Below are 16893 nucleotides of genomic sequence, written 5' to 3' on the forward strand. Positions count from 1 at the left end.
TTTAGGGATTTTTTTTAGTGCTGGGTCCAATTTTGATGGCACTATCCAATGGGGGGAAAAGATCCAGCAGATGGTGCCATCCCACACATTTATTCACTCAACTTTTTCCAGCCTAAAGGTGCTTTGACACTAGGGTTTGGTATCAAAAAATAGGAATTTTAGGGATTTTTTTTTAGTGCTGGGTCCAATTTTGATGGCACTATCCAATGGGGGGAAAAAGATCCAGCAGATGGTGCCATCCCACACATTTATTCACTCAACTTTGTCCAGCTTAAAGATGCTTTGCCACTAGGGTTTGGTATAAAAAAAATAGGAATTTTAGGGATTTTTTTTAGTGCTGGGTCCAATTTTGATGGCACTATCCAATGGGGGGGGAAAAAGATCCAGCAGATGTTGCCATCCCACACATTTATTCACTCAACTTTTTCCAGCCTAAAGATGCTTTGACACTAGGGGTTGGTATCAAAAAATAGGTATTTTAGGGATTTTTTTTTTTTAGTTGCCTGCCCAGTTGTGATGGCGCTATCCAATGCGGGGAAGAGTGCTGTAGCTGTGAATCCAGCAAAGGGTGCCATCTCACAAGTTAATTCAGTCAATATTTTCTAGCTTGAAGATGCTTTGACGAAAAGGGTTTGGTATCAAAAATAGGAAACAAAAGGAATTTTGTAGTGATGTGGCCAATTTTGATGGCACTTATTTCATGAAACTACTGTGGTTTGTAGTACATTGTATTTTTATACAATATCTTAATTTTTCTTTAAAAACACTTTGTTGGGGGGGGGCGGGTCAATTACCAATTGACTTCATACCAATGGGAGACAAGGATTTAAGATGCAAGTGTTTTGAGTTAAGGTCTGTCACCGATTTAGCTTGTAAAAGGTTAAAATTACTGTACTAAAAAAAAAAAAACATGCAATAGTTCCATCATGGATTTATTAACATTTTATTAAATTTCTTTGGTTTGACATGGTATCTTTGGTAAAAATATAAGTTACCACATTGCAGCAATTTGGGATTGCAGTGTACTAAGCAGTCAACTATCAACTTTTTAAAAGCCAACAACAACAACAACAACAACAACACAAGTAATATCTTGGTAACCCAAACATTAAGTGCATTTGTGCCACTTAATATTCTTCCTCTTCCTCGTCATCTACGGAGTCCACTCCGACCTCCTCGTAATCCTTCTCCAGAGCGGCCATGTCCTCCCTGGCTTCTGAGAACTCCCCTTCCTCCATGCCCTCGCCCACGTACCAGTGGACGAAGGCGCGCTTGGCGTACATGAGGTCAAACTTGTGGTCCAGCCGCGCCCAGGCCTCTGCGATGGCGGTGGTGTTGCTCAGCATGCACACGGCCCTCTGGACCTTGGCCAGGTCTCCACCGGGGACCACGGTGGGCGGCTGGTAGTTGATGCCCACCTTGAAGCCGGTGGGGCACCAGTCCACGAACTGGACGGCGCGCTTGGATTTGATGGTGATGATTGCCGAGTTGACGTCTTTGGGCACCACGTCGCCGCGGTACAGGAGGCAGCACGCCATGTACTTCCCGTAGCGAGGGTTACATTTCACCATCTGGTTGGCCGGCTCGAAGCAGGAATTGGTGATTTCCGAGACTGTTAATTGCTCATGGTAGGCCTTCTCGACAGAGATGATGGGCGCGTAGGTGACCAGGGGGAAGTGGATACGAGGATACGGCACCAGGTTGGTCTGGAACTCCGTCAGATCGACGTTGAGGGCGCCGTCGAAGCGGAGGGACGCGGTTACCGAGGAAACAATCTGACTGACTAACCTGTTCAGGTTGGTGTAAGACGGACGCTCGATGTCGAGGTTCCTGCGGCAGATGTCGTAGATGGCCTCGTTATCCACCATAAAGGCGCAGTCTGAGTGCTCCAAGGTGGTGTGTGTGGTCAGGATGGAGTTGTAGGGCTCCACCACAGCAGTGGACACCTGGGGAGCCGGGTAGACAGAGAACTCCAGCTTGGACTTCTTGCCGTAGTCCACGGACAGGCGCTCCATCAACAGGGAGGTGAAACCAGAACCGGTACCGCCACCGAAGCTGTGGAAAATCAGAAAGCCTTGAAGACCCGTGCACTGGTCCGCCTGACAAAACAGGAGAATATTGTTAGAATATTAAATTCAGCAAATATACACACTTTGTCTATTTAACTTCATACTATTTGGTCAGGCCTTCTGATACTGGTTCTTTTGATTGACTGAGACTTTTATTAGTAGATTGCACAGTACAGTACATATTCCGTACAATTTACCACTAAATGGTAACACCCGGATATGTTTTTCAACTTGTTTAAGTCGGGGTCCACGTTAATCAATTCATGGTATAAATATATACTATCAGCATAATGCAGTCATCACACAAGTTAATCATCAGAGTATATACATTGAATTATTTACAATCTGGGAGGTGGGATGTGGAGGGGGTTGGGTTTGGTTGATATCAGCACTTCAGTCGTCAACAATATCATCTGAGAAATGGACATTGAAACAGTGTAGGTCTGACTTGGTAGGATATGTACAGCAAGCAGAGAACATAGTGGGCTCAGAAAGCATAAGAACAAGTATATACATTTGATTATTTACAATCCGGGGAGGTGGGATGTGGTGGGGGGGGAGGGTCTTCATACTTCCAATAACTGGTGCAAGGCTGAAAGAATGAGGACTAAGGCCTTGTTCAATTCAGATTATTTTGCCCATATGTGACCTGTATCGCAAATCCACTCATAAATACATAAACATAGGTATGTGGAGTAAAATCAGGAGTATGTCGACGTTATTTCTGGTATATAGATTTTATTTGTAAAAAGCACTTTACATTGAGTAAACAACCTCAAAGTGCTACAGTGTATTTAAAAAAAATTGAAAAAAATAAAAATAAAAACTAGAACAGCCAAATAGCTAGAACTAGTATGCATATATCTAAAAAAAAAAAAAAAAAAAAAAGGCTTTTTTTTTTTTAAATAAGGGTTTTTAAGCCTTTTTTTTTTTAAAAAGCATCCACAGTCTGTGGTGCCCTCAGGTGGTCAGGGAGAGCGTTCCACAGATAGAGACATGTGAGTGGTCAAAATGTGGACTAAAATCCGGAGTCTAGTGACACTCTTTGGAGTGAGTGATCTGGCTCCAAATTAGGAGTGTGTTTGTCCTGCTAAAGCAACATATTGGTTGGTCAAAATGTGGATTAAAATCAGGAGTCTAGTGACAGGTTCTGTGAAATTGGCTCCCAATCAGGAGTCATGGTTCATGTGGATACTGATGACATTTTCAAAAACATTAAAGAGCACTAGCCAAGCGGTCAGCAAGGCGTACGGTTTCCTCCCACCGTGTGAAGGGTAGCACGTTTACCTATTAATGTCCATTTTTCCAAGTCCAATCCAGGCTTCTTTCATACGCGGATATAAATAGGATATGCATGTGATTGCAGTGTGAACATTTGAATTCATCCGACCGGAACGTCTTCAAAAAGCGGTAATTGGATGGACCTTGGACCGCATATACTGTAAGCCACCGCTCAACTCCGGATGGGCTGCAACTTGGTCAGCGGAAGTCTTATGGCGTCGTAACATATATGCAGTACTGGCCAAAAGTTTGGACACCTCCTCATTCAATGAGTTTTCTTTATATTTAAAGATTGTCACTTAAGTTAATTCACTCGACATTTTCCAGCTTGAAAATGCTTTGACAAAAAGGGTTTGGTATCAAAAATTATGAATTTTAGGGATTTTTTTTTTTTTAGTGGCCTGCCCAATTGTGATGGCGCTATCCAATGCGGGAAAGAGCGCTGTAGCTGTGAATCCAGCAAAGGGTGCCATCTCACAAGTTAATTCAGTCAACATTTTCTAGCTTGAAGATGCTTTGACGAAAGGGTTTGGTATCAAAAATAGGAAACAGAAGGAATTTTGTAGTGATGTGGCCAATTTTGATGGCACTATCCAATGGGGGAAAAAAAGATCCAGCAGATGGTGCCATCTCACAAGTTAATTCACTCAACTTTTTCCAGCTTGAAGATGCTTTGACATAAGGGATTTTTTAACGTGCCCAAATTTGATGGCACTATCCTATGAGAAAAAGTGTGCTGTAGCTGTGAATCCAGCAGAGGGAGCTGTCGCACAAGTTATTTCAGTCAACGTTTTCTAGCTTGAAGATGCTTTGACAAAAGGGTTTGGTATCGGAAACAGAAGGAATTTTGTAGTGATGCGGCCAATTACGATGGCACTATCCAATGGGGAAAAAAAAGATCCAGCAGATGAGTGAATTAACTTGTGAGATGGCACCAACTTTTTCCAGCTCGAAGATGCTATGACATAAGTGATTTTTTTAACGTGCCCAAATTTGATGGCACTATCCTATGAGAATAAGTGTGCTGTAGCTGTGAATCCAGCAGAGGATGCTGTCACACAAGTTAATTCAGTCAACATTTTCCAGCTTGAAAATGCTTTGACAAAAAGGGTTTGGTATCAAAAATTATGAATTTTAGGGATTTTTTTTTTTTAGTGGCCTGCCCAATTGTGATGGCGCTATCCAATGCGGGAAAGAGCGCTGTAGCTGTGAATCCAGCAAAGGGTGCCATCTCACAAGTTAATTCAGTCAACATTTTCTAGCTTGAAGATGCTTTGACGAAAGGGTTTGGTATCAAAAATAGGAAACAGAAGGAATTTTGTAGTGATGTGGCCAATTTTGATGGCACTATCCAATGGGGGGAAAAAAGATCCAGCAGATGGTGCCATCTCACAAGTTAATTCAGTCAACATTTTCTAGCTTGAAGATGCTTTGACAAAAGGGTTTGGTATCAAAAATAGGAAACAGAAGGAATTTTGTAGTGATGTGGCCAATTTTGATGGCACTATCCAATGGGGGAAAAAAAGATCCAGCAGATGGTGCCATCTCACAAGTTAATTCACTCAACTTTTTCCAGCTTGAAGATGCTTTGACATAAGTGATTTTTTTAACGTGCCCAAATTTGATGGCACTATCCTATGAGAATATGTGTGCTGTAGCTGTGAATCCAGCAGAGGATGCTGTCACACAAGTTAATTCAGTCAACATTTTCCAGCTTGAAGATGCTTTGACAAAAAGGGTTTGGTATCAAAAATTATGAATTTTAGGGATTTTTTTTTTTTAGTGGCCTGCCCAATTGTGATGGCGCTATCCAATGCGGGAAAGAGCGCTGTAGCTGTGAATCCAGCAAAGGGTGCCATCTCACAAGTTAATTCAGTCAACATTTTCTAGCTTGAAGATGCTTTGACGAAAGGGTTTGGTATCAAAAATAGGAAACAGAAGGAATTTTGTAGTGATGTGGCCAATTTTGATGGCACTATCCAATGGGGGGGAAAAAGATCCAGCAGATGGTGCCATCTCACAAGTTAATTTACTCAACTTTTTCCAGCTTGAAGATGCTTTGACATAAGGGATTTTTTAACGTGCCCAAATTTGATGGCACTATCCTATGAGAAAAAGTGTGCTGTAGCTGTGAATCCAGCAGAGGGAGCTGTCGCACAAGTTATTTCAGTCAACGTTTTGTAGCTTGAAGATGCTTTGACAAAAGGGTTTGGTATCAAAAATAGGAAACAGAAGGAATTTTGTAGTGATGCGGCCAATTACGATGGCACTATCCAATGGGGAAAAAAAAGATCCAGCAGATGAGTGAATTAACTTGTGAGATGGCACCAACTTTTTCCAGCTTGAAGATGCTATGACATAAGTGATTTTTTTAACGTGCCCAAATTTGATGGCACTATCCTATGAGAATAAGTGTGCTGTAGCTGTGAATCCAGCAGAGGATGCTGTCACACAAGTTAATTCAGTCAACATTTTCCAGCTTGAAGATGCTTTGACAAAAGGGTTTGGTATCAAAAATTATGAATTTTAGGGATTTTTTTTTTTAGTGGCCTGCCCAATTGTGATGGCGCTATCCAATGCGGAAAATAGCGCTGTAGCTGTGAATCCAGCAAAGGGTGCCATCTCACAAGTTAATTCAGTCAACGTTTTCTAGCTTGAAGATGCTTTGACGAAAGGGTTTGGTATCAAAAATAGGAAACAGAAGGAATTTTGTAGTGATGTGGCCAATTTTGATGGCACTATCCAATGGGGGAAAAAAGATCCAGCAGATGATGCCATCTCACAAGTTAATTCACTCAACTTTTACCAGCTTGAAGATGCTTTGACATAAGGGATTTTTTAACGTGCCCAAATTTGATGGCACTATCCTATGAGAAAAAGTGTGCTGTAGCTGTGAATCCAGCAGAGGGAGCTGTCGCACAAGTTATTTCAGTCAACGTTTTCTAGCTTGAAGATGCTTTGACAAAAGGGTTTGGTATCAAAAATTATGAATTTTAGGGATTTTTTTTTTTAGTGGCCTGCCCAATTGTGATGGCGCTATCCAATGCGGAAAATAGCGCTGTAGCTGTGAATCCAGCAAAGGGTGCCATCTCACAAGTTAATTCAGTCAACGTTTTCTAGCTTGAAGATGCTTTGACGAAAGGGTTTGGTATCAAAAATAGGAAACAGAAGGAATTTTGTAGTGATGTGGCCAATTTTGATGGCACTATCCAATGGGGGAAAAAAGATCCAGCAGATGGTGCCATCTCACAAGTTAATTCACTCAACTTTTACCAGCTTGAAGATGCTTTGACAAGGGATTTTTTAACGTGCCCAAATTTGATGGCACTATCTTATGAGAAAAAGTGTGCCGTAGCTGTGAATCCAGCAGAGGGTGCTGTCGCACAAGTTAATTCAGTCAACATTTTCCAGCATCAGGATGCTTTGACAAAAAGGTTTGCGGTCAAAAATAGTAATTTTGGGGATTTTTGTAGTGGTGTGCCCAATTGTGATGGCGCTATCCAATGCGGAAAAGAGCGCTGTAGCTTTGAATCCATTAAAAAAAAAAAAGGGTGCCATCTCACAAGTTAATTCACTCAACATTTTCCAGCATCAGGATGCTTTGACAAAAAGGTTTGCGGTCAAAAATAGTAATTTTATGGGATTTTTGTAGTGGTGTGCCCAATTGTGATGGCGCTATCCAATGTGGAAAAGAGCGCTGTAGCTTTGAATCCATAAAAAAAAAAAAAAAGGGTGCCATCTCACAAGTTAATTCACTCAACATTTTCCAGCATCAGGATGCTTTGACAAAAAGGTTTGCTGTCAAAAATAGAAATTTTAGGGATTTCTTAGTGGTGTGCCCAATTATGATGGCGCTATCCAATGCGGAAAGGAGCGCTGTAGCTGTGAATCCAGCCAAGGGTGCCATATCCAAGTGATTTCACTCAATTTCCCAGCATCAGGATTCTTTGACGTGAGGGTTTGGTCCAAGGCATCAAAACTATGAATGACCACATGGAGTTATGTACTTAAAGCTGAAATAACTGAAAACATGTTTTATATTCTAGTTTCTTCAAAATAGCCACCCTTTGCTCTGATTACTGCTTTGCACACTCTTGGGATTCTCTCCATGAGCATCAAGAGGTGGTCACCTGAAATGGTTGTCACCTCACAGGTGTCATAGTTTTGATGCCTCCATAGTGATAAAAATAAAGAAAATGCATTGAAATGAGGTGTGTCCAAACTTTTGGCCTGTACTGTATGTGTGCTTATTATGGATATCCAGTTCTTTTCCTGGCCCCAGACTGAGGCCCGAATAGAATAGAGCAGCTCCATTGTTACCTGACTTTTGCTAACATTTATTTACTAGTTAGAATGCATAAAAAAAACAAAAAAAACAAACATGTTGTCTTACATAAGGATTGTGAATGATAGGCAAAATAAAATAAAAAAAGTCAAGTTCCCCTTTAAGAGAGATGCTTTGATATTTCTCACCAGTTTACGGATTCTGTCCAGCACCAGCTCAATGATCTCTTTGCCAATTGTGTAGTGACCACGGGCGTAGTTGTTCGCGGCATCTTCTTTTCCAGTGATCAGCTGATCAGGGTGGAAGAGTTCCCGATAGGTTCCTGTACGAACCTCATCTAAAAAAAAAAACGGGGGATAAACAGAATCAACATAATTAATCTCAATTCATCCGCATGTTATTTTTTCAATGCACAGGCGACTGAAGTGATGTTTTTTTTTTTTTTTTACCAATGACCGTAGACTCCAAGTCCACAAAAACTGCTCTGGGGACATGTTTTCCAGCGCCGGTCTGACTAAAAAAGGTGGTGAAGGAATCATCTGCCTCCGCAATTGTCTTATCACTGGGCAACTGTCCGTTTGCCTGAATTCCATGTTCCAGACAGTAGAGCTCCCAACAGGCATTTCCTATCTGGACACCTGCTTGACCAACGTGCACAGAGATACACTCGCGCTGTGATGGGGGGGGGGGGGGGGGGGGGGGGGGGGGGGGGGGAAGGCACCAGGGTTAGGTCGTCACACATTTTTCTGACAAAAATCCACTCATAAATACATAACATAGGTAGGTGGAGTAAAATCAGAATAATAATGACGGGCTGAGTGAGTTGGCTCACAATCAGGAGTATGTGGGTGTTTTTTCTGGTATAATAATAATAATAATAATAATAGATGTCCGATAATGGCTTTCTGACGATATCCCGATATTGTCCAACTCTTAATTACCGATACGATATACTGTCATGGAATTAACACAATATTATGCCTACTTTGGACAACAGGTATGGTGAAGATAAGGTCCTTTTTAAAAAAATAAAATAAGATAAATAAATTTAAAACATTTTCTTGAATAAAAAAGAAAGCAAAACAATATAAAAACAGTTACATAGAAACCAGTAATTAATGAAAATGAGTCAAATTAACTGTTAAAGGTTAGTACTATTAGTGGACCAGCAGCACGCACAATCATGTGTGCTTACGGACTGTATCCCTTGCAGACTGTATTGATATATAACGTAAGAACCAGAATATTAATAACAGAAAGAAACAGCCCTTGTGTGAATGAGTGTAAATGGGGGATGGAGGTTTTTTGGGTTGGTGCACTAATTGTAAGTGTATCTTGTGTTTGTTATGTTGACTTAATAAAATAAATTAAAAAAAAAAAAAAAAGATACCGATAAAAAAAAACGATACCGATAATTTCCGATATTACATTTTAAAGCATTTATCGGCCGATATTAGACATCTCTAAGTGTTTGTCTTGGTAAAGCAACATATTGGTTGGTCAAAATGTGGATTAAAATCAGGAGTCTAGTGACAGGTGCTGTGAAATTGGCTCCCAATCAGGAGTCATGGTTCATGTGGATACTGATAACATTTTCAAAAACATTAAAGAGCACTAGCCAAGCGGTCAGCAAGGCGTACGGTTTCCTCCCACCGTGTGAAGGGTAGCATGTTTACCTATTAAATCGTCCTCCAGGGATAATACTTGTGAGAAACAGTTTATTTGCTTTCATAGGAGGAGAGCATGGCCGACTTCAAAGTGACACTGTGGAGAGATATTAGCCACCAGTGAGGACGCGACATTGCATTTAGGAAGCGTGCGTTCGCTTGTCATTGTCAAATTTACAGAACAAAGCTAGAGCGTGTATGTAATCAACAGATCAGGATAGGAAGCTCTACACTGTAAAAAAAAAAAAAGTTGAGAAAACGCAAATTTTCAAGGCAACATGATGCTACAAGATTTTTGCGTTTTCTCAACTTTTGACTACTGCTGGCCAGACACTGTTTTGGTATAGTTAAACGTAGTGAAACCTTATTTCTGAGTCTGACTAACTTGAAAACTATAATTAGTCCAACAATTGCAAATCATATTTTTTACAGTGTACCAAAACAGTGTCTGAGAAAACGCAAAAATCTTGTTGCCTTGAAAATTTGCGTATTCTCAACTTTTTTTCTTTTTTACAGTGTATCGTCGGCCAAATTGATATAATTTATATTGTCTATAATTGTGCAACCCTAGGCATGTTACATATTCAAATGGTGGCGTTTTTGGAGGAAGAGGGGAAAACACAAATCAAAATGATTGTTTATTCACTTTAATGGATCACAATTTGAGATAAGTCTTTAAGAGTTACAACTTGGCCATTTAAACCAAATATGATCATAAATGCTCAAAGTACCACAGTATTTGATAACTTTATGACAGTGAATTACTGTTCTTATATTCATGCGCAACCTGTATTAATGATTAGAGCAGGGGTGTCCAAAGTGTGGCCCGGGGACTATTTGTAGCCCATAACTCGTTTTTTTTTAATTCCGCGACACATTCTACAGGTGTACAGCTCCACTAAATGGACATTGAGTGTTACTTTCAAAGGCAAAATTAGAGTATTGCTAGAAACATAATTTTATATGGGACTTTATTGTATTATATGTATAGTACATGTTCCAAAAAGAAAAAAGTATAAAACACCACCAGAATTAGAGATATTACAAGTCAAAGTGATGAAGCTTAGTGTTACGCTCATGACTTGGTGTAACTAAACATTACCCTATAAGATGAAGGCAATTGCATTTTACTGGTATTTGAAATTTATTCAATGTTTATAAATGAATATTTAAATATACTAAATGTAAAAAAAAAAGAATAAATATTCAAAATAAGATCATTAAATGAAATCTAGTTTGGTTACGCCATCATGAGCGCAACACAAGGTTGTAAAAGTTTCAACTACAATTCTAAAGATGTCAAAAGCAAACTGAAATCAAATACACAGCTTAAAGGCCTACTGAAATGAATTTTTTTTATTTAAACGGGGATAGCAGATCTATTCTATGTGTCATACTTGATCATTTCGCGATATTGCCATATTTTTGCTGAAAGGATTTAGTATAGAACAACGACGATAAAGATTGCAACTTTTGGTATCTGATAAAAAAAAGGCTTGCCCCTACCGGAAGTAACGTGACGTAGTCAGTTGAACATATATGCAAAGTTCCCTATTGTTTACAATGATGGCCGCATGAAGTGAGAGAGATTCGGACCGAGAAAGCGACAATTTCCCCATTAATTTGAGCGAGGATGAAAGATTTGTGGATGAGTAAAGTGCAAGTGAAGGACTAGTGGGGAGTTGAAGCTATTCAGATAGGGAAGATGCTGTGAGAGCCGGGGGTGACCTGATATTCAGCTGGGAATGACTACAACAGTAAATAAACACAAGACATATATATACTCTATTAGCCACAACACAACCAGGCTTATATTTAATATGCCACAAATTAATCCTGCATAAAAACACCTGCGTGTTTGTTATGCTAGCTCCTAGCTCCTCTGCTAGCTCCTAGCTCCATAGAACACACCAATACAATTCAAACACCTGATCAACACACACAATCACTCAGCCCAAAAGACCGTTCACCTAACCCAAGGTTCATAAAGCTTATATATTTTAAAAAAGTTACGTACGTGACGCGCACATACGGTCAAGTTATCAAATGTTTAGCAGCCAAGGCTGCATACTCACGGTACCTGATATTCAGCTGGGAATGACTACAACAGTAAATAAACACAAGACATATATATACTCTATTAGCCACAACACAACCAGGCTTATATTTAATATGCCACAAATTAATCCTGCATAATAACACCTGCGTGTTTGTTATGCTAGCTCCTAGCTCCTCTGCTAGCTCCTAGCTCCATAGAACACGCCAATACAATTCAAACACCTGATCAACACACACAATCACTCAGCCCAAAAGACCGTTCACCTAACCCAAGGTTCATAAAGCTTATATATTTTTAAAAAGTTACGTACGTGACGCGCACGTACGGTACGTGTTATGCTAGCTCCTAGCTCGTATGCTAGCTCCATAGAACACGCCAATACAATTCAAACACCTGATCAACACACACAATCACTCAGCCCAAAAGACCGTTCACCTAACCCAAGGTTCATAAAGCTTATATATTTTTAAAAAGTTACGTACGTGACGCGCACGTACGGTACGGTACGTGTTATGCTAGCTCCTAGCTCCTATGCTAGCTCCTAGCTCCATAGAACACGCCAATACAATTCAAACACCTGATCAACACACACAATCACTCAGCCCAAAAGACCGTTCACCTAACCCAAGGTTCATAAAGCTTATATATTTTAACAAAGTTACGTACATACGCAAAAAAAAGTTGCGCACATACGGTCAAGCGATCAAATGTTTAGAAGCCAAAGCTGCATACTCACAGTAGCACGTCTGCGTCTTTGTCATCCAAATCAAAGTAATCCTGGTAAGAGTCTGTGTTGTCCCAGTTCTCTACAGGCGTCTGTGTATCGAAGTCAAAAGTCCTCCTGGTTAGAGTCTCTGTTATCCGAGTTCTTCCATCTTGACTGCATCTTTCGGGAATGTAAACTAAGAAGCGCCGGCTGTGTACTGTTGTGGCTGACTACGTTCGAAAAATACGTCCATTTCGCACCGACAACTTTCTTCTTTGCTTGCCCAGCTTCCTTCTCCATAATGCAATGAACATGATTGAAACAGATTCACGAACACAGATGTCCAGAATACTGTGGAATTATGAAATGAAAACAGAGCTTTTTCGTATTGGCTTCAATGTGGAAGGCATACCCGTGTTCGCCGGTCTACGTCACGCGCATACGTCATCCTCAGAGGCGTTTCGAACCGGAAGTTTAGCGGCAAATTTAAAATGTCACTTTATAAGTTAACCCGGCCGTATTGGCATGCGTTATAATGTTAAGATTTCATCATTGATATATAAACTATCAGACTGCGTGGTCGGTAGTAGTGGGTTTCAGTAGGCCTTTAAAGATTGATCAATATTTAAATTTAGTAATACATAAATATGATGATTTGTCAAAATATAAAAGAAATATACCTGAACAGAACGCTCATGATGGTTACACCATAAAGTAACACTATGAATCGCGTTTTTCCAAGCTTTTGGGGCATTTTTATGCTATTTCCAAGCATCTCCTTTTTATTATCGTTGATTTTAAATGGTCAAACTAATGCATATTATATATGAATGCCCTAGTAAACAAAAACAAAAAAGTCATTTATTTCGATTGTTACATTTTAAAGTACATTTGTGCAGGTGGGTGCGAATGTACCCATTACCAGAGCTGTACACACAGACAAAATAAATGATTAGAAAAACAAAAACTGAGGAAAAATGGAATCAGCCCAATATCTTCCAAAAATTGGACCTGAAAACCAAAATGGCATCTTCTACATGGAGTTTAAAGAACATATGTACATATTTCTTGCAAGATATGGTATGATTTTGAGTGGGCAAAAGCCCTGGTGCGATGATAATATTAATAAAGAATGCAAATAATTGTATAAACCCCACGCTATTGCTTTTTTGTTACGTTTTGGTGTATGTGTGGACCCTGAGATGCAGAGAGGGCAAGCAAGTGCAGAAAAATAAATAAAATAAGTGTTTCCTTTTACTAGGGAAACGCAAGATAACACAAAAACAAAAGTGCACAGATTGAATACAGGCGTATGAAGCGCAAAGTAAGGAAAGGTACAAAGTTGATTTACATACTACAAAGCAAGAATAATGCAGCTCCGAAAAGCATCCTGATTGGAAACCAGGGATAGGTGTTCTGATTACCAATCAGGGACAGGTGACAGAGCAAACGCAGACCAGAGGAGTGGTGGGAAATGGAGGCAAACAGGATGAAGAACGAAAAATAAGAGCGCTGGACAGGAAGTGACAAAATACAAACTATAAAAACGGTCATGTGGGCTCATGACAGGTTTTAGGCCTTCAACTTTTATGTACACGGCCCTCGCTGGAAAAAACCTGAAGGTATTAATGTCTCCTTTCTTTGTATCTGTCAATTAAGAGATGTGACATTCGCAAACCAATCAAGCCTTCAATGTCTTTAAGTGAAAGATGAAAACCGATCGCAGCTGGGAGACATTTTTTTACCCACATGCATGCCCAGTAGTGATGGGTCCGGCAACACCGATGCATCGGCGCATGCGTCGAGCTCATAGAGCAAAGCCCTGTGTCGGTGCGCGTACCGCTTTTAGAAAGTCACGCGACCGATCATGAGCTGATTCGGTCACGTGACCGATACGCGAACTGTGTCGAACTGACGCCTGCGCGCCAAACTGTTTATAAGGAAACGCATCTGTCAACGAGATGCTGCTGCCAACAGAATCGCCGCACTTCTGTCGTTGGTCATTTGTAATTTATCGTCGTCGGAGATCATGGAGCAGCCTCAGGCAAAAAGAAAGATCTCCGCCATGTGGGAATATTTTGATCATATATCGGGAAAAAAAAAGGTATGTGTGTTCATTTCCTTGTCGTTTCATCCTGTTCTCTCAAAGTTTCCACTTGATCTATTAGAATTCAAAATCTCTTCAAAATGATTTAGTTTACTATTCATCAATCAATCAATCAATTCATATTTTTTGCGGGTTAAATGTCGCATTTGTACGAGTCGTACATTAACAAATCCACCTCCTCAATGCTGTCAGTCGGAGAAATAATAACTAAGAAGAGAAATCGCCTAAAATTTAATACGTTGGAAAAACTGTTTTTTAGGACTAAAAATGTGTAAAAAAAACCAAAAAAAACATTCCCAGTCCACAAGCATCCTCATTCACAACACGTTCTCTTAGATTTCCGTGTTATGATACATGTTCACATTGACTGTATCAAAAAGATAAAAAATATATTTTTATTTAAATGAAGATATGAAATAATCCTAAATTAAATACAATGACTTGGTTTATATTATTGTATATACTAGGTCATAAAATCAGTGTCAGTTGAGTCGGTCCATAGGTTGCCTGTAGGGATTTTTCATGTCCAGCAGATGTCAGTATTTAGTGACAGTATCAATACAGTTTTGCAATGTATCGAAACACTTCATGAAGCCTCATCAACCCATCACTAATGCCCAGTATCCATCCATCTTCTACCGGTTGTAAATGGTAAACACACTCTCGGCAGGGTAGTCCAGTTTGTTTTCACATTTTTGTCACGTCCCATTTTTTCCTTCTAGTTCTATTTACACTTGTTATATATACAGACACATTACATTCTTACGTGTGTATTTTTCTGTACTATTAAATTTGCTCTTGTGCTACAAAGTTTTTTAGGTGAGGGAAAACTCAAAATAATGTGTGATATATCACCACCTTATGGAATGTTTACAAAAATAAGGTACATATTTGAAAATAATACCCACCACTTTAGTAATATTGGTGATTATTCAGATCAACATCGTATCTTTTAACCACGACCAGTGATTGTTTCCTTGAAAAAAAAAAAAAAACTTTAATAACTAACATTTTTGAAAGGCTCTTTGAAAGGAACGGCTCCCTTCAAAGACCCAAAATCCCATCATGTTAGCATGAGGCGTTCAAGCGCACTCGGTAACTTGAGCGTTGGGGAACTCTGTAACTTCAGTGTTGGCGAATAGGTTTTCAGACATCAATGTATGAAGCCACGCTATTTTTCGTTTTTATTTCTACATACTCCCTTTGAAAGTGTGTATTACACTTTGGGAACATACATTCCGTGCGGGACGCGTTCAAAGACCGAGGACAACGTGTGCACTTCTGACTTCAAAATATAAGTCCACATCCGTCATTAGTGTTATTTGATGTCTACGCGAAAACTCGAAAAGGTTTTACCATTGAGGCCCAGTAATCAAAGACATTTGATGTAAATTCGAGGCTACTTTTTTTGCGACGAAATACGTTGATATTCCAAGTAAAACACTGATGTTCGACAAATATGCATTGTAATACTAAATCAATGGACTTCATTACGAATGAGTGGTTAACAAAAAATACCAGTTCAAACGCATGAATGTACGTAAAAAAGTTAAATATGTACTTACCATGTTTCCTGAAGCACAACTTTGTGAGAGAGGAAAGGTATATAAAGTTTGAAGAGTTAAACCGCGGCCGACGTCGTCTGAACTTTAAGTGAACCCTCGAGCGGAGACCTTTTAAATAGAGCAAGGCGGAAGTCTGTTCTTCACTCTGATTGGTCGACATGTCACGTGATGAAATATCCACATTGGAATTCAACAAAAAGGCGAAAGTCCGCTCTTCACTCTGATTGGTCGACATGTCACGTGGTGAAATATCCACATTGAATAAAACAAGTCTCTTATGGTAACATTGGTTCGTTAATCTGGTTCATATTTGGTTTGACTTCAATATATACCTTAATTGTGTCACCATAGCAACTTTAACTTGTGTTTTAAAAAATCATGTATTTACATAAACTTTTTTTTTTTCCAATCAAAACATTTTTAAGCAAGTATATAAACACTTTTCTGCAAGTAAAACTGCTAATCACAAGTATAAATATAATTGTATTCAAGTTAAAACTTTTGGTAGTAATATTCCACCATGCGGAATCCACACACCTGCACTCAGAACACATGTAATTCACACTCCACAACGACAGGTGGTGCTGCTGAGTCGATTGAAGACCATCAGAGTTACTGTTTGCGCAAAAATAACAAAGAGGCAGGTTGCTGAGTGAAATGGCGGACAGAAGAAAGGGGAAACAAGCTAAACCTGTAAGTTTCCTGTTATTAAATCGCGCAGGGTGGAATATTACTGCCAAAAGTTTTAACTCGAAGAAAATAGTTTTTAATCTTGCAAGTCGTTTTTTAATTGAATAAAATAGATTTCATACTTGCAAATGTTTTTTTTCATTAAAGAAAATAGTTTTTATATTTGCACATTTTTAATGTACAAAATAGTTTTTATACTTGCAAATCATTTTTGTTTTTATATTTGTGAATTTTTTTTATTTTGTTTTTAAAAAAAAAAAGGGTTTTATACTTACTAATCATATTATTAATTGAAGACTTTTTTTTTTATACCTGTGAATCGTATTTTAATAAAATAAAATTGTTTCTATACTTGCAAATGTTTTTTCTACTTGCAGAAAATCATTTGTTTATTTGCAAAAACAATTTTTTATTTAAAGAAAAACTGTTTTTACAATTGTAAATCATTTTCATTCATCTATTTA

The 16893-nt window shown here is 39.1% G+C and overlaps 1 protein-coding gene across 1 annotated transcript; it reads right to left on the reverse strand.

Annotated features, from left to right (window-relative positions):
- Positions 1–915: 915 nt before the first annotated feature.
- LOC133663664 (tubulin alpha chain-like) lies at positions 916–15898 on the reverse strand. The gene is made up of 4 exons (XM_062068335.1): positions 15740–15898; positions 8085–8307; positions 7824–7972; positions 916–2099 (listed from the first exon to the last, which is right to left on the reverse strand). The coding sequence occupies exons 1-4, from the start codon at positions 15740–15742 to the stop codon at positions 1128–1130; spliced, it is 1347 nt and encodes a 448-aa protein (XP_061924319.1). The 5' UTR covers positions 15743–15898; the 3' UTR covers positions 916–1127.
- Between the last annotated feature and the right edge of the window lie 995 nt (positions 15899–16893).

Source organism: Entelurus aequoreus, linkage group LG13 (genome assembly GCF_033978785.1).
Source record: "Entelurus aequoreus isolate RoL-2023_Sb linkage group LG13, RoL_Eaeq_v1.1, whole genome shotgun sequence".
In the NCBI taxonomy this organism is placed as follows: domain Eukaryota; kingdom Metazoa; phylum Chordata; class Actinopteri; order Syngnathiformes; family Syngnathidae; genus Entelurus; species Entelurus aequoreus.